The following is a 24,802-nucleotide window of genomic DNA, read 5'->3' on the forward strand; positions in this document are numbered from 1 at the left end:
ATTGAAGTGCATTGTTGCTAACACAAGTCAAAGATCGCAGATAAGTTATATGCCTTGTTGGGAACGAGCGGCCGTTGCTGAAACAGCTGACTTCGTTGCTGAAACAGCCGACTCCGTTGCTGAAACAGCTGGTCCCGTTGCTGAAACAGCTGGTCCCGATGCTGAAACAGCTAACTCAGTTGCTGAAACAGCCGTCAAGCACGCAAATCCCGTTATGCGTAATTTGCGATTCTGGAAGAACTTTTTGTGGATAATAGCAGCAGCCCGAAGATACGGTTACCTGGATTACCTTGAAGATAGCACTTCTGTTGTCTCGGTTGTAACAGTATCTCTTTTTAAGAAAGAACAGAATAGTCTTGTTTTGAACAGAATCGAGATATTCGCTCTTGTGTAAATTGTAAATGATGTCTCCTCTTTAAAAAGAGGAGACATCATCATTAGAGGGGATCGAACTGTAATTCATAGAACAGCATTGTGTGAGACAGGAGCTAGTCTCCTTTTTGTAATGTATCAGTTTCTTGACAGATGAATAAAGACTTGTTTTGAGCGTTCCAGTTTAATTCTTTCTCCTGGGGAATCTTGTGAGAAGGAAAGGGCCCGCCTTCCTCACAAGATCCACCCCTTTTGTTTCTGTAGTTGTTTATTTCTTTATGTATTTGTATTTTCTTTAATTCTGTTGCTGAAACACTAGTTACATGGTTTGCGATACTCTGTTTCTTAGCGCTACATGTATTGAATGCACGAGTGGATGATGAGAGCATGTGCTGAAGATCCCTGCACGAAGGGATAGGGTCTTGCTCCCATTGATTGCTTTCTTTTACCTGCAGTGTGATTAGAAACAAGAGGACAAGTGCTGAAGGTTCCTGTTCCTGGGAATAGGGTCTTGACCTCTTGAGGCTACTTCTTTTACAGTGTGATTAGTGCCAGGCAGCAGGTGCTGAAGTTCCCACCAAGGAATAGGGTCCTGTTCCTGCTATGGTTGAATGATTTCTTCCCTTATAGATTTATTTTCCTTTGTTGTAACAGAGAAATCGTTTCTGCTATAATTTAATTGACTTCGGCGTTAATTAAGTAGACTGTAAATTGATAGATTGATGAATGTGTGTCTTTCTTTTACTACGACATCGAGCTGCTTTTGAAATTGAGCATATCCAGTGCGCTATTACCTTTGGAATAAAAAGACCTTCTCGGGTTGACAATTTATGTGGAGCTCGAATTGTGAAAACAATTAGAGCGACCAACATTTTGGCGCCGTTGCCGGGGAAGGTAATTATAGATTTCAACAAGCATTCATTTGTTTTCTTTTAATGTGCAGATTGCATGAGAGGACGAGGAAACCAGAAGAAAAATAACTGCGCAGGTGGCAAAGGCTGGGGAGGACGAAAAACGTTTATTGACGAGATTGTATCAAAGGCTGAATCATCACAAAGGTTAAGTTCTCGGAAATCAAAATTTCAGCGTTCCCCTCAGTCAGATTACAGAACAGAGGAAGTTGTGGGTCCTGAAAATACAGAAGAACCAGCAGTCAGTGCTGAAGAGTCAGAGGAAAGTATTAGCAGATCAGTGGAACACATTGAGGAAATAGTAGAAAGCGTTGGACGACCGGTAGAAAACATTGAAGAACCAATAGAGAATTCTGACGATCGAGAAAGTGCAGTAGGAGGGCCAACGATGGAAGATAACAATGATGCATTCCTCTTCGGAGGAGGACATGCAGGTCCTGAAGAGGAAAGAAAGGATGAAAATTCCCTCTCTACCTTGGGATTTCCCATCAGTGATCTCCCCGCAGGAACAATGAAAAATATCCCATTGTCTGCTCTACCTAACTTTCACGGTTTATCCACTGAGGATCCTGACGAATTTCTTTTTGAATTTGATATTTTATGCAGAAGTTATGATTATGTTACTAATGCTCAAAAGTTGAAACTGTTTCCAGCCACCTTAAAAGGGAATGCCCTAAGATGGTTCATGAGCCTTGGAAGTCAGGTAATCACAACGTGGGAACAGATGAAACAAAGATTTCTGCTTAAATATCAAGACTACTGTCGGACGAGAGAGAAGAAGGATGAACTATTCAATATGGCACAAAAATTGGATGAGAGTCTGGAGGACTACATAGAAAGATTGCAGTACAACACACAGAGATCTGATCATCCGGATATAAGTAAGGAAATTCGTAAAACAATATTACTTAGAGGTTTAAGGGATGATTGCTTAAATATGTTAAATATGCTTGCTAAGGGAGATATATCTAAAGAATCATATGATGAGATTTGTGAACTTGCTAAAAGGTGCTCTAGGGGAGCTGCAAGAAACAGAATAAGAGATTCCACCTATTCAAGGGTGCATAAATCAGCCAATGGAGGAGCGACAAGAGCAGAAATAGGTAATTTACTTGAAGAATTTAAAACTGAAATGCTAAGTTCCTTTGCTTCGCAGATTGACACTTTGCAGGTTAAGAAGAAGCAGGCTGAAGCAGAAGCAACTCTGGCTGTCTATTGCCCGAAATGTAGAGACAAACATCCACTAAGGGAGTGTCCAAGAGATAAAGTACCAGTTTGCACCCTTTGTGAGAAAGATCATGAGACAGAACAGTATCCATCTCTACCAGGAGTAAAAGCAGCGTTGCAGCCAACGGAGGAAGAAGCTGAAGCAGTCTACCTGCTAACTCAAAGAAGACAATGGCAACCTAAAGGGCAAGGTACGAACTCTGGTATGCCATTTAATCGTTGGAACAATTATTCTGCTTTTGGCCAAACAAGCTACCCCCCCTTCAACCAAATGCAATATCCACTTTTCAATCAAATGAATTTCCCACCCATGCAAATGCAAAACCCTCCCGTTGTTGACCCTTCAATGTGGACTCCTTGGCCTCCACAGCAACCACCTCCTTTCAATCCTTGGAACCCAAGTTGGAATAGTCAATCACTCCCATACCCAAATCAAATGCCTCAATTCCAACAATCACTTTCTCTGCCATCAAATGCCCCACCAAACAACTAAATGAGACCCCAACTACCTGCACAACCAAATCCTAACCCCAATAATAAGGCTGTGCAAGTCATTGATATTCAGAATCAGTCTATGCAATGTAATGATACTCATTTGAGATCTGGAAGAATAGTAGAGCCTATTATTGATGACATAACTGATTCAGATAAAAATGAAACCAAAAAACAAAAAGAAGCTCAACCACCTCCTAACAAAAACGTTGAATTAACAGAACCGCCATTCCCCGAGCGTTTGGTTTTAACCAAAACAGCTGAAACACGTGCTTTTAATTTTATGGGGGAATTGCAAAATTTGTATATTAAAATTCCACTTTTACAAGCATTAAGAGATGTACCAATTTATGCCAAAACATTAAGGGATATTTGTGTTAAGAAACCTGGTAGGAAAACCAAGGATCCCCTTACAGTACATGTGATGGGAGACTTGTCTACATTAATGTCCGGAAAAGCCCCTCCTGTAAAATATGGTGATCCTGGCCATCCTACTGTTACAGTTCAGATTGGTAAAGCAGTGATTCCCCGAGTTTTGGTAGACTTAGGTGCAGCAATTAATATAATGACTCTGGAAACTTCACAATTGTTACAGCTGAATAACACAATCAGAGATACACCCACCATTTTAGAGTTAGTTGACCGTTCCACAATTAAACCAGAAGGAATTGTTGAAGATCTGCTTATTTCAGTTGAATCCTGGAAATATCCAACTGATTTCGTTGTATTGCAGACCAAAACAAAGCTGGGGGGACATCCCTTAATTCTAGGAAGGCCATGGCTGGCCACAGCTGATGCATTTATTAGTTGCAGATCTGGTTCAATGACGATTTCTAATGGTTATGAAACAAAACAGTTGACTCTTTATCCTCACGCTACGCCAATAGTTAATAATGAAGATTCTATATGGATGGATTATGATGATAATGCTGTTCAGCCGATTCTAACTATAGGACAAGCTTTAACTCTTAAAGACAATACAGAGGATGAGATAATCAATAATTTTATTTGTGAACCTTCTTCTGTTATTGCTGAAACACACAATCAATTAACTGCAATTTTTGAAACGGATGTACAAGAAAAGATTGAACCTGAAGATTCATCTCAAACTTTAACCACGACCCCATCTAAGAGCATAGCAGTTGAAATTGAACCCGGTAAGACATTAAACATAAATCCTGATCTAACAGATGCTGAAACACAGCAACTAATGAAGTTATTACACGAATATAAGGAGGCATTCGCCTGGGATTACACGGACATGAAAGGTATTTCTTCTGAATTATGTACTCATAGAATTTACATTAAAGAAGAACTTCAAAAATTGCTTAACGCAGGATTTATATACCCCATATCTGACAGTGAATGGGTTTCCCCATTAGTAATTGTTCCTAAGAAAAACGGGAAATGGAGGGTATGTGTCGACTATAGAGCTTTAAACAAGGCTACTCAAAAAGATCACTTTCCCTTACCCTTCATTGATCAGGTGTTGGACAGTCTTGCAGGGAAGAAATTCTTTTCCTTTTTAGATGGATTCAGTGGGTATAATCAGATAAGAATTGCACCCCAAGATCAAGACAAGACCACTTTCACCAGCCCCTGGGGAACTTTCGCCTATAGAGTTCTTCCATTTGGGTTGTGCAATGCACCAGCAACTTTTCAAAGAGCTGTTATAGGAATTTTTTCTGATATGCTGAATGATTGTATGGAAATATTTATGGATGATTTCACCCCTTATGGTGTGTCTTTCGAAGAGGCATTACAAAACCTTGAGAAAGTACTTGAAAGATGTATACAAGCTCACCTCTCCTTAAGTACCGAAAAATGCCATATGATGATGAGTGAGGGAATAGTGCTTGGACATTTTATTTCAGCTCTAGGTATTCAGGTGGATCCATCTAAAATATTAGTCATTCAGAATCTTTCTGTTCCTAAAACTCAAACTGATGTGAGAAGTTTTCTAGGACATGCTGGTTATTATAGGAGATTTATTAAAGATTTCTCTAAAATAGCTTCTCCATTGTTTGTATTGCTTATGAAAAATTCTGAATTCAAGTGGACTAATTCTTGTCAAAAAGCTTTTGAAGAACTGAAGCATCAGCTGTCTACTGCTCCTATTTTGAGGGGGCCTGACTGGAATCTTCCATTTCACATATCCTCTGATGCTTCAGATGTTGCTATTGGAGCGGTCTTGGGACAAGAGGAAAATTATCTTCCTTATGCTATATACTTTATCAGTAAGAATATGACCTCTGCTGAGCTTAACTATACAGTTACCGAGAAAGAGTTCCTTGCAGTAATCTATGCCATTAATAAATTCAGACACTATATTACTGGTTATCCTACTTTTGTGCACACGGATCATTCAGCTATTAAATACTTAATGAACAAATCTGTCACAAATGCTAGAGTTACCAGATGGCTATTACTATTGCAGGAATTTGATATTACAATTGTAGATCGGCCTGGTAAGGAAAATGTGGTGGCTGATTTTCTTTCACGGTTAAAAACTGACAATGACATTCCAGTAGATGATAGTTTTCCTGACGAATATTTGTTTGCAGTTTCTGCTCATTCTCCATGGTATGCAGATATTGCTAATTACTTGGTTGCAGGAAAACTACCAGCACACCTGTCATATAGAGAAAAGAGAAGAATTGTTCAACAAAGTGCCAGGTACAGTTGGATAAGCGGATGTCTCTTCTATACTGGGCTTGATCAGGAGATCCGAAGATGCATTAGAGAAGATGAAGTGTATGACATATTGAAAGCTTGTCATGATGGCCCTTGTGGAGGCCATTTTGCTGATAAAAGAACAGCGCATAAAATTCTGAGGATGGGTTACTATTGGCCCTCATTATTTAAGGATGCAAAGAAATATGTAAGGGCTTGTGACAGTTGCCAGAGAATGGGTCAACCCAATCATAGAGACCAAATGCCATTAAACCCCCAGGTAGTTTCTGAACCATTTGAAAGATGGGCCTTGGACTTCATAGGACCCATTAACCCTCCATCCAATCAAAGGACCTATATATTAGTCTGTACAGACTATATGACTAAGTGGGTGGAGGCCAAAGCACTTATTAGAGCCAATGAAGAGGCTGTTCTGGCCTTCTTGTTTGAAGACATTTTCACTAGATTTGGAATTCCCAGAGAGCTAGTTACTGATGGAGGACCTCCATTCAATTCTCATGGTTTTAAATCTACCCTTCACAAATATCATATTCAACATAGAATGACTACACCATACCACCCCCAGGCCAATGGGCAGGTGGAAAGCACAAACAAAGTTTTAGAGGCCATTCTAACTAAAACAGTGAAGGACAACCGAAAGGATTGGTCCCAAAGGCTCCCTGAGGCATTATGGGCTTACAGGACTACTTGGAGAAACACTACAGGTTTTTCTCCCTATGAATTGGTTTATGGTAAAAATGCTATTTTTCCTGTGGAATTTGAAATTAAAACTTTAAAGACTGCCTTAGTTGTTAATCTTGATTTGAATGATGTGCAGACAGCTAGATTGCAGCAGCTTTTGGAGTTGGATGAAAAGAGATTGGATGCCATTCACCAAACAAACATGATTCAGCAACAAAGGATGAAGTGGCATGACAAAATTATCAAACACAAGCAGTTCCAAAAAGGTAATTGGGCCTTGCTGTATGACTCTCGGTTTGAAAATTTTCAGGGAAAGCTACGTACACGTTGGCTTGGACCATATGAAGTAGATGATGTCTTTCCAAACGGAACGGTAAGACTTGTAACAATTGATGTTGCTAAAACACCTCTACTAGTCAATGGCCATAGGCTCCGTTTATATGAGCGCCCTATTTCTAAAGAGGATTTCAAGACTGCTTGCATGACTGATATTCATTATCTTTTTCTAGGGGAGTCTTCTGCTCCTCACAGCACTTAATTTTCTGCACTGTATTTTTAGTATTAGATTAGATTTAGCACTAATAATCCCTGTCAAGGATTGGCATATTACAATTGAATTTTTGCAGATTTTGGAAAAGCAATAAGGAGGACAGATTCATCATGAGAAGATCTGAAGCTTTAAATCAAGAAGCTTCTTCCCATCATTTTACCCCCTTTCCTAAAAGCTATATCCCCCCATACTTACATTATTTCTATCACTCCCACCATTCCTGAAATATCCTCCTTCAGTCAGTATTTCCCACCCCTTACTGCTGAAATAATCCCTTACCATTCACAGACCTAAGTCAGTCATCCCAATTCTCTGATTTTTCCCGTTGCTGAAACACCTGTTTCAGCAACGTAACACCAGCTTTTTCCGTTGCTGAAACACCTGTCTCAGCAACATATCATTGATTTCCTCCGTTGCTGAAACACCTGTTTCAGCAATGCATTATTGATTTCCCCCGATTGCTGAAACACCTGTTTCAGCAAGGTATCGTTCATTCTTCAGTTGCTTAAACAACAGTCTCAGCAATTGGTTATCATCAAAGCAGTATCCCTCCTTGCTCTCATAAAAGCTTCCTGGTTCTTCACGATATTTGGCATATACCAGACTCAATTACACCTTCGTCTAACAATCCACAGACCCTTCTATGATCATTAAAGCTATTGCAACCGACACTTCGAATTATTAATCAAAGGTAAAGTATAAGGTATATGGTTTTAATGTAATTCGGTTAAATCATATTAAAAGAGAGGATTTCATTTCATAATGATTGCATATCCTTCCACGTCCAATCATTATTACACCATACGTAGGGGGGGGAATTCCGAAAATGGAATAATTATTTCGCATGAACCAACCTGCCGCCGGTTATCATATCCATTTTTGCCGTCATTTAGACTACGCAGCCTTTGTTGCAACAACTAGTCCGATCAGGGTCTGAGAATACTGTATTGTGCCTCTGCGGAAAACTCAAAGCTTCAGCCATGGGAGGGACGGCCATTAGAAATGAGCCCGGCTCCATAAGTCTTCTTCAGTTGTTCCCTGAAGTGTATCAGATCTTCCAACAAGCGGGGTGGACAGCATATTTTGAAAGGTTGGGAGAATTTAACGCAGAAGAAGTATTAGAGTTTGCACAAAACCTTGAAGACAATTTCTCAGTGGTCCGAGGGGTTCGCATTTCAGTGACAGAGGATGACATAGTTCAGGTATCAGGGTTGCCAGCTGAGGGCATTCGCTGGTTTAGCAGGAAGCAGGTCGTTCTTAACGCGCAGCAAGAATTCCTGCGCCCGGACGAGCAAGTGGAACCCAGAGGCCGCGGGGTCAGTCTGCACTCACTTCCTCAACCATGGCCATCAGTAGCAGAATTCGTCAAACACTACCTAACATGTGAGGGGCGTTATCAGGTAGTGTACAATCATGACTTTGTTTTGCTGAATCATTTGAGGAATGGAAGACTCATCAATATCCCTTATTATCTGCTTGGTTGTATTAAAAACATGTCGTATTATTGTAAACGAGCCAAATCTCCAATGTCATCCCTTACCCATCACCGCTTATGCCAGCTGCTAATACAGAGGGGTTTTGCTCAGCAAAATCCCCCTCTGCAGGCCCTACCTGAAGTCCCTCCGCAGGCCCCACCTGAAGTCCCTCTGCAAGCCCCACCAGAAATTCCCCAATTACCTGAAGTCCCTCTGCAAGCCCCACCAGAAATTCCCCAATTACCCGAAGTCCCTTTGCAAGCCCCACCTGAAATTCCCCAGCCGGTCGAAATTCCTCAGCAAGAGAAAACGTCCCAACCGTCTGAAAATCCTCATGACATTCCAGAGATTCCTCATGAAGAACAACAGGAGGAAACCCCGCATTCCCCAGTCAACCCAACCCCGAGCTCGCCTCGGTTAGCAGAGCTAACACCCTCTACTATTCCTGTCCCTAGTGACGACTCTCTAACACCCCCTTCTTCACCTGTTAAGAAAAAGAGGAAAACCCCAGCAGTCACAAGCTCCAGACCACGGACAAGGTCTACATCCCAAATTCTTACCCCTCCGGAAAACCCTGTCCCCAAGAAAAAGCCCTCCCTTTCGAAAAAGAGGAAAGGCAGTGATTTTACTGCCTTCCTATCAAAAAGGAAGAGGACAAAGACTGTTGAGACAAAATCCACTTCCATTTTCCCTAACCCTGCCACTATTCTATTAAAACCCTTATCCCCATCCCAAACTTCCCAACCTGTCTCGTCCGAAGGCACTGTCACACAAAAACCAGTGCCTCGGGATAATATGACATTGTTTGTGGGTCAAGAAGTGACTGCTCCACAAGAACCAGTCACTTGCCCAGTGACTGAAACACAAGAACCAGTCACTGAGGCACAAGAATACACCAAGCAGGATAATAGTGGGAAATGCCCAGTGACTGCTCCACAAGAACCAGTCACTGAGGCACAGGAATACAACAAGCAGGATGATAATGGGAAATGCCCAGTGACTGAAATACCAGAACCGGAGACTGAGACACAGGAATCCATTCCTAACCCAGTGGATGAAACACAAGAACCACCCACTGTGGTACCAGAACTAGTCACTGAGGCACAAGAGTCCATGTCTGGCCCGATGGATGAAACACAAGGTCTACCCACTATGGTATCAGAACTAGTTGCTGAGGAACAAGAATTCATTCCTGATGAAACACAAGGACTACCCAGTGTAGTATCAGAACTAGTTGCTGAGGAACAAGAATTCATTCCCGATGAAACACAAGGATTACCCAGTGTGGTATCAGATCTAGTCACTGGAGAACAAGAATCCATTCCTGGCACGGTGGATGAAACACAGGAACCACCCATTGTGGTGCAACAACCAGCTACCACCGTGCATCAACAAAATATTCCAACAGAAACAATCAGCATACAAGGTCCACACACTATGACATCTCTACTGCAGGAAAATGAGTTCCTGAAGTCTGAAGTAGAAGCTTACAGAGCTGAATTAGCCATGGCCCGAGAGGCTTTTGAAAAAGAACTCAATCTCCATACATTAGCACATGTAGCCTCAATGCAAAACAGGGAGCCATGTATGGAATATATGTGCAAGGAGTGTGGCACCATTTATCAAAATGCAGGCTATAAAGTAGTTGAAATTCCACTCCCTGAAACAATTATGACAGAGGGAATACAAGAGGAATGCCCTACTGCTCCACAAGAACCAGTAGGACCCCCTATGGTGCAAGAAGAAGAAGAAATCAAACCAGAGATATCTCATCCTTTGTGGACTGATGCAGCCATTCCGACAGAAGAAACACTGCCCCAGCACTCTACTATTGATGCAGCTATTCCGACAGAAGAAACACTGCCCCAGCATACTACTACTGATGCAGCTATTCCGACAGAAGAAACACTGCCCCAGCACACTACTACTGATGCAGCTATTCCGACAGAAGAAACACTGCCCCAGCATACTACTACTGATGCAGCTATTCCGACAGAAGAAACACTGCCCCAGCACACTACTACTGATGCAGCTATTCCGACAGAAGAAACAATGCCCCAACGCATTACCTCTGAGGCAGCCATACAGACAGAGGAATTAGTGTCCCAACCCACTACTTCTGTTAAAAAGACACAGACTCCGCCATGGGACCCATTGGAACAACTGAACAGATGGAAGAAGAAACATGCTGAAGAACAGGATATAGTATTACGACAGCATAAGTTGCAATGGCAGAGCTATGTATATACTAACTGGGATAGCTGGGAACAAATACTGCAAGAGCACAGGGAATATAAGAAGGAAGCCAGACAGTCTAAGGAACGGATAGCCTTGATGTTTTCATTGGTGCGGAAGTTGATGGTTACACGTAAACCCTCTGTAAATTACTCTCTCTTTCTTACTGAACGACTAGTTTATTTTCAAATAAAATCAATAGCATATGGCAGACCACATGAATTACTGACTTCAGAGAAATTTGTTGAGACCTTTAAGGAGGCCCCTGAAAGTGACCAGCATCTGCTGTGCGAACTCTACCTTCATAATGAGGCCATTCCTGAGGATAGGAGAGTTAATCTTATTCCAATTACAGGCGATATACAAATTAGGGCATTTGCTTCATTTCTGTCTAACCAGCTCACTTGGCAGACTGCGTTCACTGCAAGCAGTCATAATGAGGAGAATAAACTCCTGTGGATTAGACCAGAGCCTGTAGGCCCAGCTATGTTTGTAGCAGAGTATTATGAATTCTTGCAGAAGCCAGGAATGAACGAGCACATACAGGAATTACAGGCTTCAATTCTTTTTAAGTGTCAAGAGCACATTAGAATGAAGAGCCCTGCTGCATTAAAGGCCAATACTATGTTTTGGGAACAGTCATGTAAGGAAAGACAGGATTATCATCCTTTTAACCCTCTCAATCTTCAAGCTGCATTATCCAGGGTCCCTAAGTATATTAATTGCATTCAACATTGTGGAGTAAATTGGATCGGGTATCATTTCCGTTTTCCAATCTTATGGCTACCTTCAGAAAAATATCAGTGTCAGTATCAGTTGACTAACAGAGATGAAGCCTTGGCATGGAAACATTTGCAGAACAACAACGGATTCAGAGCTCCTACAGATGCCACCTTCTCCAGCTACTGCTTGAGTAATTTTCATGCTCAGTCTCAGTACTCAGACTCTGATTCAGACGAGGGGTTGCCTGAGGACATGCAACATTTTTAGCTGGGGGGGATGTTAGGACTCCACTATGTACCATTTTTGCCATATATTTTGACATCACTTTACTCTTAAAACCATGAACCTCAATGTCTTTTTCATTCACTTTATCCCAAGGTATATAGAAACCTCTTCTTTATTATATGGTTAATCTGTCTTACATTTAATTCCATAATACTCTTATATTTTATCAATTATTGAAGTGCATTGTTGCTAACACAAGTCAAAGATCGCAGATAAGTTATATGCCTTGTTGGGAACGAGCGGCCGTTGCTGAAACAGCTGACTTCGTTGCTGAAACAGCGGACTCCGTTGCTGAAACAGCTGGTCCCGTTGCTGAAACAGCTAGTCCCGATGCTGAAACAGCTAACTCAGTTGCTGAAACAGCCGTCAAGCACGCAAATCCCGTTATGCGTAATTTGCGATTCTGGAAGAACTTTTTGTGGATAATAGCAGCAGCCCGAAGATACGGTTACCTGGATTACCTTGAAGATAGCACTTCTGTTGTCTCGGTTGTAACATTATCTCTTTTTAAGAAAGAACAGAATAGTATTGTTTTGAACAGAGTCGAGATATTCGCTCTTGTGTAAATTGTAAATGATGTCTCCTCTTTAAAAAGAGGAGACATCATCATTAGAGGGGATCGAACTGTAATTCATAGAACAGCATTGTGTGAGACAGGAGCTAGTCTCCTTTTTGTAATGTATCAGTTTCTTGACAGATGAATAAAGACTTGTTTTGAGCGTTCCAGTTTAATTCTTTCTCCTGGGGAATCTTGTGAGAAGGAAAGGGCCCGCCTTCCTCACAAGATCCACCCCTTTTGTTTCTGTAGTTGTTTATTTCTTTATGTATTTGTATTTTCTTTAATTCTGTTGCTGAAACACTAGTTACATGGTTTGCGATACTCTGTTTCTTAGCGCTACATGTATTGAATGCACGAGTGGATGATGAGAGCATGTGCTAAAAATCCCTGCACGAAGGGATAGGGTCTTGCTCCCATTGATTGCTTTCTTTTACCTGCAGTGTGATTAGAAACAAGAGGACAAGTGCTGAAGGTTCCTGTTCCTGGGAATAGGGTCTTGACCTCTTGAGGCTACTTCTTTTACAGTGTGATTAGTGCCAGGCAGCAGGTGCTGAAGTTCCCACCAAGGAATAGGGTCCTGTTCCTGCTATGGTTGAATGATTTCTTCCCTTATAGATTTATTTTCCTTTGCTGTAACAGAGAAATCGTTTCTGCTATAATTTAATTGACTTCGGCGTTAATTAAGTAGACTGTAAATTGATAGATTGATGAATGTGTGTCTTTCTTTTACTACGACATCGAGCTGCTTTTGAAATTGAGCATATCCAGTGCGCTATTACCTTTGGAATAAAAAGACCTTCTCGGGTTGACAATTTATGTGGAGCTCGAATTGTGAAAACAATTAGAGCGACCAACACACTGTACAAAATTGTAATATACCATACCCCACAATATCATTCAGCATAATAGCATTCACCATTCACCAACTCTAATATTCAATGTCATACACATATACAATGAAACAACTCACAATCACTAAAAATAATTATACCATTTGCACAGGAGAGGAGGCTCTCACCCATAGGCTCTGGACAACAATAGCATTGGAGTAGCGTATCAATTGAAATAACATATCAATTGAATGGCTTAATGGCCACAAAGGTTGGTATTAAGTCGTGTTGGGACCCGGTGCCACTGCCTCCAATACAATCTCCAAGGGAGGCCATTGCATATCAACTGAGCAATGATGAAATGAAGACCCCTAGCACAAAAGCTTCGGGTGGAAAGCCTAATGTTGCTGAGACTTTTTCAAAGTACGTCACAACTGGCGGTTTTCCCAATTCAGATTTTGATGATCTGCTAGCTCAGACTTTTAGAAGAACGTGCTTCACTAAAGAATATCCGATTTCCTTTGAAATTCTTGCACGGAAGAAGGCTTTTGGTGCCATTCTTGCAACGAAATTGTCATGCTTGATGCAAACGCTGTAGAGTCTTTAGGTAAGGAAGAGTTCGCTCATGTACTAGCGCAATGTAATCGTGAAATGAATAGTCCTTTTTCCTGTTGCGGGGATATGCGGTGATGGTTGTGGTCATTTTCCCAATGGCAAATTCACAATGCTTACAGAGGCCATCTAAAGGCAGAGGCAAGAGTGGTTGTGGCGGGAGTCTCGATTTCATCGATAAGAAGTGCCCATTTCATCGACAAGCAGTGCACAGTGAATGAAACTGTTTCAAAATTAGGAGTCGACTCTATTCTTGAATGGGAGGTAGGGTTAGAGCTGACAGGCTAGGTAGAATCAGCAGAATAACAGTGAGAGAGATGTCAGTCTGCATAGGCAGAATAGGGAGTTACAAAGCAGAGGGAAGCCAAAAATGGCGCTAGCTCTGATACCATGTCAGACCAAGAGGTAACTCCTCAAAACAATTCATGATATTCATTCAGGTTGGTCTTTATTATATACATGAGGGAGAGACTGTTCATTTCATCTCCTAGTGACTCTTCATCTTTTCTATTATTTATTTACATCAATTACAGTTGTTCACCTAATCCTGATGATTAGGTGTCAACACTATGCTACAATTAACGAAACTGAAAAACTGAAAGAAACAATGGTGAGGGTCTAAGTGGAATAGGCAGGTGGCCACCAATATCCACCTGGATTAGTGTGCGAAAACAGATAAACTCCATTCTCTGTAGAATTGGACACTTGAGCACTTGAGAAGGAGAAGTCCTAGAGTAGTTATTAAAATCCCTCGTAATGTTTGTTAAATTTCCATAAGGAAATCTATATCTTCCATTAATCAAATAATGTTACAAATAAATATATATGAAGTGTTGTCTCAAGATAGGGAAACTATCTTGGACACCCAATCTATTGGTTGAGAGAATATCTAAGTCACACACAAATATAGGAAACAAAATAGGAACATACTCCTCTAGATAGAAAGAATCACAACTGAGACAAGTAGGAATTACATATTCCAACACACCCCCTTGATGAGTACTTGTCTCGATATCAATCTGCAAAATCTAGTTGTGGTCAAACATAGCAAAAGAATATGTTGATGTCCATATAAAGGAGCAACCATCCACTAGAATGCATGGGTGCTAACTGTTGCAACTACTAGTCTACTAGGATTCCCTTCGCATACATGGGTCTGTCAACCATTATAACTGCATAAAATTAGCTGTACTTGCAAATCTCCCCCTAATATCATCATCATGGGTTTTAGCGGATTACCCATAACCATGCTCTAGGTTTTATCGGATCACCTTCAATCATGCCACCAAGGGCTCTCAACAACCACAACTCAACTCAACCACCTAGGCTCAACACAGCCACCAAGGCACACCAAAGACCCGACTCAACCATGCCTAGGGTTATCTCGGTTCATCCTCAACCATGCCAAGGGTTTTGTCTGCTGACCCTAAACCATGCCTACAAGAATCATTGTCCACTTCACTCTTACACATGGTTTTTGGCTTACCACAACCGATACTGCAAAATGTTTTCCGGCTGACCACAAACCTATAACTACAAAGTGGTTTTAAGATTGCAACGAACTTTATGGGGATACTTTCCGACTGACCACAAACCTACAATTACAAAGTGGTTTTAAGATTGCCACGAACTTTATGGGGATACATATGACTCATCAGGGTTACATTTCACACTCCATCTCATAGAGTTATCAAGTACATACTTTACAAGGACCACTACAAAACATCCTAGACTTTCTTACTAATAAATGTATGTGAAACAATACACCATCATCATGACTCTACACCACAAACTCTCACATAAGCTAGATTTCCATAAGAAAATCTATATCTTCCATTAATCAAATAATGTTACAAATAAATATATGAAGCATTGTCTCAAGATAGGGAAACTATATTGGACACATAATCTGTTGGTTGAGAGAATATCTCAACCACTGACAAATATAGGAAACAAAATAGGAACAAACTCCTCTAAATAGAAAGAACCACAACTGAGACAAGTAGGAATTACTAATTCCAACAATGTTGGGGGCATTATGTCAACAAATGATGGATTAGATGCAAAGTTACAAGAAAAAAATTACAACCCTTTAATTTAAATATAACTAACTTGATTAGAGTACCACATTCACAATGGAAATCCTTATTGAAAATTGGTCATTTGATGGTTTTCATTTAATTTAATATTACTCCATAAACATAAAAACCAGTCTAGTTATATAAGTTAAATCACTATAAATATCTAAATAATAAACATCAAAACGTTTTTCTTTATATAGTAGGAAAATCTATCATATATCTCAAATAATAAAAGAGATATTTTATCATATATCTCAAATGGGAAAATTTTAAAAATCATGAAAATTAGTTGAATTATTATTTGATTTAAAGTTATTATTATTATTAATGATTAAAAAACATATATATATATATATATATATAACATTTAATAAAAAATTTAACCATGTAGACTTTCCTCCTCTTTATTATATAGATTTTTAAGTTATAAATAAATCAATTTATATAGCATTTTTTTTACGTGACATTTGTTTTAGTTAATGATTTTAATTAGAATGGAAAAAGACATAAAAACTTGAAAATAAATTTCAACCTTCTTACCAATAATTAAACCCTCATTCAAAATAAATATTTATATACACTTAATTATTAATAAAAAAAATATAAACTTCAAAAATAAAAATAAAATGTGAACTTCATCCAATATTTTCCATAAAAATAATTTTATTTATATAAATATCAAAAACAGATATAATAAATCAAACCAAATCAGTGCCAATAATACTTATAGAGTCTAGGCCCAATTTACTACAATACTCCAAAACTAAAACAAATGGTAAAGTAGAGGAGGCCCAATCTACTACCATACTACACAACTGAAACAAATAGAAAAGCCCAGCACTCCACAAAAAACCCAGTACTAAATCAAATGGAAAAGCCCAACAAAATCTACAAGGCTACTCCACAAGTGACCCAAAACTAAATCAAATGAAAAAGAAGCAGAAGCAGAATGGCATAGGGCCGAAGCAGAATGGCATAGGGCCACTCCCAATTATTAGTATCGAGATGTACCATTCATCATTCAATCAATTCTTCTGGGCTGTCTGCGGGCTCTAATAAATAATAGAACGGAAGGGAGAGGTTTCTTGCTGCACTGGAGTCATGTTCTGCCACAACCAATTGACCACTTTTTTGAAGGTGGATTCGCCAGTCCAAAGATCTTCCATGCACAAACCATGGGATTCAATCAAAGGCTTCACACGATTCTCCAATTCTGTTCTTTTTTCATCGTTATAAATCTTCTTATGCATTAAGCATGCAATTTCTTCCACATAAGCCCAAAGACACGAGTCCTGAGTGAGCATCGTGGGTGGTTGCAGTTGCTTATTTTCTTCATTGTCTTCCAACCAATTTTCAAGAGTTTTATAACGACGAGGCCTTCCGTAGAATCCTGAGTCCTCGTTTTTTCCCAGTCTATAATAATTTGCGATGTCCAGTGGCTCAACCAGTAGCCTGTAGTGAGTGCCACGTCTTAGCCACTCTTCACTGCACTGAAAATCATCGGGTAATTCGTCCTTATCAAACATGTTCAGTATGATCTCGTCCCACCAGCCGGCAAGCTCCAGCCTCCTGAGATTTGCGTGGAAGTCTAGATCACGTCGCTGTTTGTTTTTGAAAGCGTCCAAATATCCAGTGCCATTTCTGAAACACGAGCTGCGATAATCTTCAAGTGCTTTCACAGCGATTTCCATCTTTGCTGGATATTCATTCTCCACTTTAGACACGTTCTCCCTCTGCTGTTTCAGAAATTGTTCTGCTGCGTTCAGGGCAAGTCTAGCTTGACAATTCTGCACAGATATTTTTCCCATTTATATGGATATTGGAAATAGATACAATAACACTACTTGTAATCATTCAAAACAATAATAATTATAAAATGATTTCAGACAATTGTTGAATTGAGGCTTCTGTGATCTATATCAAGTTTACGATAGATTTTTGGGAGTAAATCACATGGCATTTCATGCGTTTCGAACCAACCAGTGTGGTTCATCTCAGGGAAAGTTGAATGAACAGATCTCGCTTTGCCTATTAAATAGATAACGCAGAACATCCAACGGGTAAATCTCATGACCAGGTCATGAGATTTACCCGTTATCTCGCTTTGCCTATTAAATAGATAAATGACCAGGTCATGAGATTTACCCGTTGGATGTTCTGCTTTATTTATTTAATATGCAAAGCTAGATCTGTTCATTCAACTTGCCCTGACTATAAACCACACTGATTGGTTCGAAACGCGTGGACAAATGAAATGCCATATAATTTACGCCGAAAAATCTATAGTAAACTTGATTTCAGACAAGTTAAGCCCAATGTACACCAATACTTTGTGAAGCTAGCCCAAACTAAATCAAATGGAAACTTAACACAATGTACAACAATATGTTGAAAAGTGACCCAAACTAAATCAAATGAAAAGGGAGCAGAATATGCTAGAGAGCCACTCTGGATTCTTAGTATGGAGATCTATAGTTGATTGAAGAAATACGATTACTATTGTTTTATTTTTGAGTTTATCTCGATTGCCAATTTCTTGAATATTTGGTAATTGGATGGACATGGTTGCTTCCATGTTTGTCCGATGAGGAATCCGCAATTGAGATAAAGATGCCCCTATTTTATATGACAGTCAATATCCCAAATTCCACTTCATTTTAATTTTTAAATCTTAAAATCTTATCGCTTAATAGTAAAAAAAGTAATATTTCTATTTTTAGTAAATCATCTTTCATAAATTAATAGTGAGTTATCTTAATTTTGAATCTGGATTTATCAAATCATTTTTCATAAATTAAAATTCATAGTGAATCATTTTAATTTTGGATCTAAATTTTATCAAATAAAAAAATTTATATTCTACACTCATAACATAAATCAATACCATAAAAAATCAGTTCTTATTTTATTACTTTAATTTAAATCTTCACACACAACATCTTTTCCATGCTAAATAAAGTAAAAAATATTATAAATAAAACATATATAATAAACAAAATACAACCGTTTTACTGAATTCAATTTATCCATTAAAAATAGAATTTGGTTATTAACAAAGCCTAAAGAACTTTAAATACTTGCATGTCAGCCTCTTCTAATGAGCTCAGTTGGAATCAGAACAGTAAGATTATTACTATTTTAAATCATAGCGGTTTAAATCAGGCTTGGAAACTGGAGAGTTACTGTATTAAGTTATTTTGTTTGGCTTGCAAATTGGAGTTATTATTTTAAGTTGTAATGATAACTGTAAATTAATATTATTATTATTAAATCTGGAGGAATCTAGTAGCTGGCTTGACATAACTATTACTAAATTTTTAGGATTATGATTTGTTTTATTTCTGGGCTATGATTGGTCTTTTCCATGGTAACCAGAGTCACAACAATAAGATTAAGGGGATTCGAACCAGAATCTATTGAACTTCAACAATTTCACCCATCTAAAATTACCATTACCAAAGTCTTTTGAATTTCAATAATTTCAAATATCTAAAATTACCATTACCAAGTGAGCTACCCAGACTAGATTATTACTATTTTAAATCATAAGGTTGTTACTATTTTAAATCATAGGGTTGTTACTATTTTATATTGATACTAAAGGGAAAAAAAATTGAATGCAACAAGGCTTACCTGAATTCCAAGCCCAAGAGCTTCCATTTCTGTTGCCATTCTTGAGCCGGCGTCTGACAAAGGAAGATCCGAAAGCTCCAGCTTCACTGTGTTTTGCAAAGCATTGGGTAAGACATGGTTATAAAGAACGTGCTCCAACATGAAGTGCTCTGAATTAGCATCTAATGTTTGCAGGGCATAATACAGGATGGGCAATACAGCAAAGTGATTTTTCGTCCAAATCCCACCGGTCCTGGACAAGAATACATAATGCCCAAATGGCCTATAGGGACTCAGCTTCACCAGAGGTTTTACAGAAGCTAGCAAGGGGTTGTTAGGACTCATTTTCGCTGCGCTGCTGTAATTTACAACAGCCGAACAATGCTGGAGTACAGTGCCGACAAACTCAGCAATGCCCTCTGGGAGGGCTTCTTCCATAGGTGTGTCAGTGGATCCAATAAAGTCACCCGCACTTTCCATTGATCTCTCCAAATACGGCAACATTGCCTTCAAGGACTGACGCACAGACATGCAAGGGGCCAACAAAATTCTAGAGAAGACATCACATCTTAAAACCACATGGCAGAACTGATCCGCCCAACTCTTTCGACGAACTGCTCGTGCTACAACTTCATCGCCAACCAGAGGGAAGCCAAACGTGATGCAGAAAATAGATTTAGGGTTGCCGGGCTGCAGCTGTTTATCCAAGATGCATAGCGTGGCCAAAGAGGCAATAGCCCCTCCCATGGAGTGACCAGTGAACACCACGGTCTTCCCCTTTCCATATGCTAGGCGTACCTGCAACAACAATCAAAATTACAAAATGAATCCATGAAAGGCCAATCTTCTCAGGCTAGCATAGATCCACTTAACCCCAAAAGAAAGCTAGGCTTTTGGTTTAAGGTGATCTATGTATTTATGCTTCCGCTAACGCAAATATTGTACGGAATTTCCAATAAAAGAACTGGAAATGGAAGAACCTCTTCTTGAAGAGGAGATTTGTTCCAAATGGGCAAGAATTGAGTGAGAGAACCCTCATGGACTAATGCTGGCTGGTTATTCCCATCTTTCATCCACTCCAGACAGCCAATATCATGAATTTGACATTCTCCGAATTTGGTTGCTGTGGATGTGACGACATGGGGTTCAAGAGAGCCACGGAAAGCAAAGACAACTGTATCGCCCATGTCAGACCTCACATACGAGGGCTCATCACGGCCTTCATTCATGTAAACACTGCAAGATAACTTGCAGGCAGCCAATAGCATGGCGTCCGAGAAAACAGAAACTGATCCAGCCATTATTCTGACATTATATACACACACAATCCAACGAACGACTGGAGCAGTCAGCTAAGGAATCTTGCAATACATTTGTCCAACAATAACAACAAAAGCTGAAGAGTATTATTATACCTCAAATCTGGAAGACCCTGCAATGAACGCTGTGAGATATATATTCCTGCTCCTGCACTTCAATGGCTGTGAGGGAAAGGAGCTAAGTGCTTATTTTATAAGAAAACTAACTATTGAGGGTGTAGAAAACTGACAGAAGCAAATTTGCCGTGTAAAATTTGGGTTCTACAAAACTGAATGCCCAGGAAACTCCACTGCAAGACTCAGTCCAGAAAACCAGAGGAGCAGTCAGCTAATTAATGTAGCAATACATTTGTCTGAAGAGTATCATACCTCAACTCTCAAGTGGAAGCCCTGCAACGAACGCAGTGAGATGTATATTCCTCCTCCCGCACTTTAATGGCCGTCAGGGAGAGGAGAATGGGTATTTATGAGGGGACCAAACATTGAGGGTATGCAAAAAACTGACAAGCAAATTTGCCGTGTCAAATTTGGGTTCTATAAAAGTGAACTCCCAGGAAACTCCGGTGCAAGACTCACTAGGCTACCGGATTTATTAAGCAACGTCAAAATGTGATAGAATCGAATCGCTGATTTCTCCTGATGGGACATTTAAAATTTTAAATTACTAGGGATTTGAAAGCATCTTTTTTTTCCTCTAAATTTCCAAAAACCTTTGAACACCCACATCACTTTGCATTAATTAGAACCGTCGCGGAAATGATAGGAGAATCTGAAACCATTTTATATTTAGATGAGTCACAATGCTACAGGGATTGTATGCTGTATTGCTTAGGCGACTCCTATTTCATAGACCATAGAAAGTAAATGTTTCCTGATATGCAAGGTAGATAGTTTTCTCTTTCTGAGTGACACCACGCGAATCGAGATAGCAGGTTAGAGAGAAAGTGACAGCACGCAAATCGAGATAGAAGGCTGGAGAGAGGGCTAAAGCTATCTGCCTTACATGTCAGGGAGCATTACTTTTCTATGGTCTATGAAATAGGAGTTACCCTATCCCTTATGCGGCCATACGGTCAAAGATTTTCTTTTTTCCTTTTAAACATAAAAAAATTATGCAAACAGAAAGAATTTCCTGGAAATAAGGATAATGATTTCAAATAAATTATGGAAACAGAAAGAATTTCCTGGAAATAAGGATAATGATTTCAAATATTTTAGTTTATGGGAAAAAAAAGTATTATTGCAAAGCTGTTAGTATTTGTTATTTGTCTTATAGTTATTATTTATCTTATTTTTATCATAATAATAATATATTTTTTACAAATAATGTAAATGTTATTTCAATTACAAATTTATGAAATATTGCCAAATGTTTATAAACAATGTGTACCTATTTTTTATTTATTTTCATAAATTTCATTATTATTTTTTAAAAGTGAATATTTTTCTCTTATAATGTTATTAATAATCATGTCAAAATTTGTAATTAGAATGATTACTTCACCAAATAGCATTCCAAAAAAATATATTAATTTATAAAAACAATTAAATATATTTAAATATAAATTTCATTCCTAAGATCTTATATAGATGACTTTCTTTTCATTAGAAATATTAACTAATTCTAGTGATATTAGAAGTGAATCTGTAGTTTATATCATTCATGACATTTGTGTGATTGTGCTCAATTATATTATATCATTATGTCCATTTAATCATTTTATTGTTCTTTGTAAGTTCTTTTTATCAATATATTTTTATCTAATTTTTTCTCACATGTCTAGATGAGAATTGGTGTGAAATCTGTATTTAGCTCTCCAAACCTAATTTTACACTGTCATATTTTGCAACAATTCTATAGCTATCTATTTCATTTAGTTCAACTCTAACCTTTAATTTTTGTTATTTCATCTAAGAACATCCTTATGACCTTTTCGCTCTCATATGTTGGATGATTCAGTTCATGGCCAAGCTAATTTTTAACATGTTTAGGGCATATGTTGTATCAAACCTTCTAATTGAATTTAAAGTGTCACTTTTGAAAAATTCATTGCTATGTTAGTAGTTTTTTTGTAAGCAAGCAAAATTTCATTAGATTATCAAAAGTTTACATACAGTACATGCATGGATAAGCATGAGTGGACTATGTTCAAGATGAGTATGTTCTAGATACAAAAACCTTCTCATCCTAAAGCATGCTTGGGAGGGACCATCTACCCTTAAGTGGGAAACCAGATGGTATCTCTTAGAGTCCTAAGACTAATTTTTGACATCATATAATCATAGGAAAAATAAGAGTAACAAAAATTAGGTAGCCAACGACAACAAACGACCACAAGAAAAATAGAAAAGTAGCAAAGGCTGAGAATGCCTTCGTTGGAGATTCTTAGCGAGCCTGGTCAGGCTAATAGAGATACTGTAATGGGTCATCATAGCCTTTTGGTAACTATGAAGGTCATTCCCACTCAACAAACATTCCATTTGTGTTGGTGTTGGCCTCCTACTACAATGTCTTTTCTTTCAAATTGTCTACAATGATTGTCTTGTTGGAAGAATTTTGCTCCTTCTCCACATGGTCGGAAGAGTCGAGACTACCTGGTTGGTTTTCCTTCTTTTTCTAAGACCCTGGATGTTCAAAGCTAGGAGGATTCTTTCCTTGATGGATAGAGTTTACATTATCTAAATTATCTAGTGAATTAGAGGAAGCTAGAGGAGGGGGTGGAGGAGGGAATCGAATTCCAAGAATGCTTGATAGGACCCTCAGGGTTGACTGATCCTAGACTAGATGGAAATGAATGTTCGTAGTTATGTTTGCCATGAAACATAGCACCTCTTTCTAATCCCTCAAATGACAACCAAGCAAGTTCCTAATTGCCCAGTGACCATTAAAAGTGTTATTGAATGTCTGTGCTTCCATGGTTGCAGCCAATCATCTAATATGTTGTGGAAAATCTTCATTCAATTGTTCCACCCCTTGGCCATGCAATGGAGAGTGAGACTATCGGTCCCTTCTCGCCCTCCTCCCTTGGTGTGTCCATGTTCATGGACCATAGTGTTTAGTTAAAAAGAACTATGCCCTATGTGCCAAGCTCCTCAACCTTTGTTACTATTTAAATGCAATAGAGACCAATCATCCGTAGAGCAGTTTGTGTGCATGAATGAATGTCCCTATGAGGTATAACATCTGAATCCATGTTCCAAGGAAGGTATGAATGTCAATTCCTTGTCTGAACATGACTTCCCCCTTTGCATTGAATGTGATCTACAAGGTTTATAGAGGAGAATCACCACCCAACCCCATCCATTAATGCTCTAGATTGTGTTGGCATGGGAGGAATTATGGGCATCATGATTCGAGAGGGCACCCAGATCCATAACGTTACTATATTGGTATTATTAACTGCATTATCTGGAGATTGGATTCAATTCACTTTCTAAATAAATGGAACTACATGTGTAGAGTCATTTGAAAAATGCAACACTCTCTTCAAGACATGCTTCAACTCACATCTTCATGTAATTTGGATTTAGCGGGTCCACAATAGCATTCCTCTGGATGAGTTTTATTCATTTATCATATTTCAATTTTAATGCTCATGTTAATTAGCTAACAAAGGGAGATTGGTGAAATAACGCTAGGTTGATTTCATTTATATTGTTAATTCATTGTGTCATTTATTTGCTATGAAGCCTCACCAAATCATCATACTTTATCTAGAAATCTAAATGCCTAATTAAATGTGCAAAATAATTAATATTATGACCCTTAATATTATCTCTTACTATTAAATTACATTAATATAATATAATAAACCACAATAGTAATATATATAATATGCAAAATACGTTAATATTATTGGCATAAAAAATAATTATTTTAATGAAACTTCAAATCTATTAGCTCTTATCTAATGTAGGTTCAAATATTAAGCTACTCTTGAAATGATATTATAATATTTGAAGTATAATATTTTCATCAAAACCACAAACATAGAAGATATTGAAACTTTATATTGCACTCTTATTTTGAAAATTTATATTGCATTCTTATATTTTTACCTCTATTTGAACAACAATTTCATTGTGATTAGATATCCATGCCTTGAAAACCACTCCAACCATCTATTAGATCTAAGTAGAAATT

General features: G+C 38.6%; 1 protein-coding gene and 1 pseudogene across 4 annotated transcripts; both read right to left on the reverse strand.

The window, feature by feature from the left end:
- LOC149199339 (protein EDS1B-like) overlaps positions 1 to 9,517 on the reverse strand; it is a 58,154-nt pseudogene extending 48,637 nt beyond the window's left edge.
- A 6,855-nt stretch (positions 9,518 to 16,372) lies between these two features.
- On the reverse strand, positions 16,373 to 21,236 carry LOC149199340 (protein EDS1B-like). Of its 4 annotated transcripts, none has more exons than XM_089402393.1 (5): positions 21,028 to 21,236; positions 20,755 to 20,806; positions 20,320 to 20,644; positions 19,361 to 20,137; positions 16,373 to 17,514 (listed from the first exon to the last, which is right to left on the reverse strand). In XM_089402393.1, exons 3-5 carry the CDS (start codon positions 20,638 to 20,640, stop codon positions 16,780 to 16,782), a joined length of 1,833 nt encoding a protein of 610 aa, XP_089258519.1. In that variant the 5' UTR covers positions 20,641 to 20,644; positions 20,755 to 20,806; positions 21,028 to 21,236; the 3' UTR covers positions 16,373 to 16,779. The 4 variants fall into 4 exon arrangements, with proteins under 4 accessions (XP_089258519.1, XP_089258517.1, XP_089258518.1 ...); XM_089402391.1 differs by having other exon boundaries at positions 20,755 to 20,820; XM_089402392.1 differs by having other exon boundaries at positions 20,889 to 21,236.
- Between the last annotated feature and the right edge of the window lie 3,566 nt (positions 21,237 to 24,802).

The sequence above is a fragment of the Pinus tabuliformis genome, chromosome 2_1 (assembly GCF_031772625.1).
Source record: "Pinus tabuliformis cultivar Carrire ecotype Pingquan chromosome 2_1, CPIR1, whole genome shotgun sequence".
Taxonomy (NCBI): Eukaryota; Viridiplantae; Streptophyta; class Pinopsida; order Pinales; family Pinaceae; genus Pinus; species Pinus tabuliformis.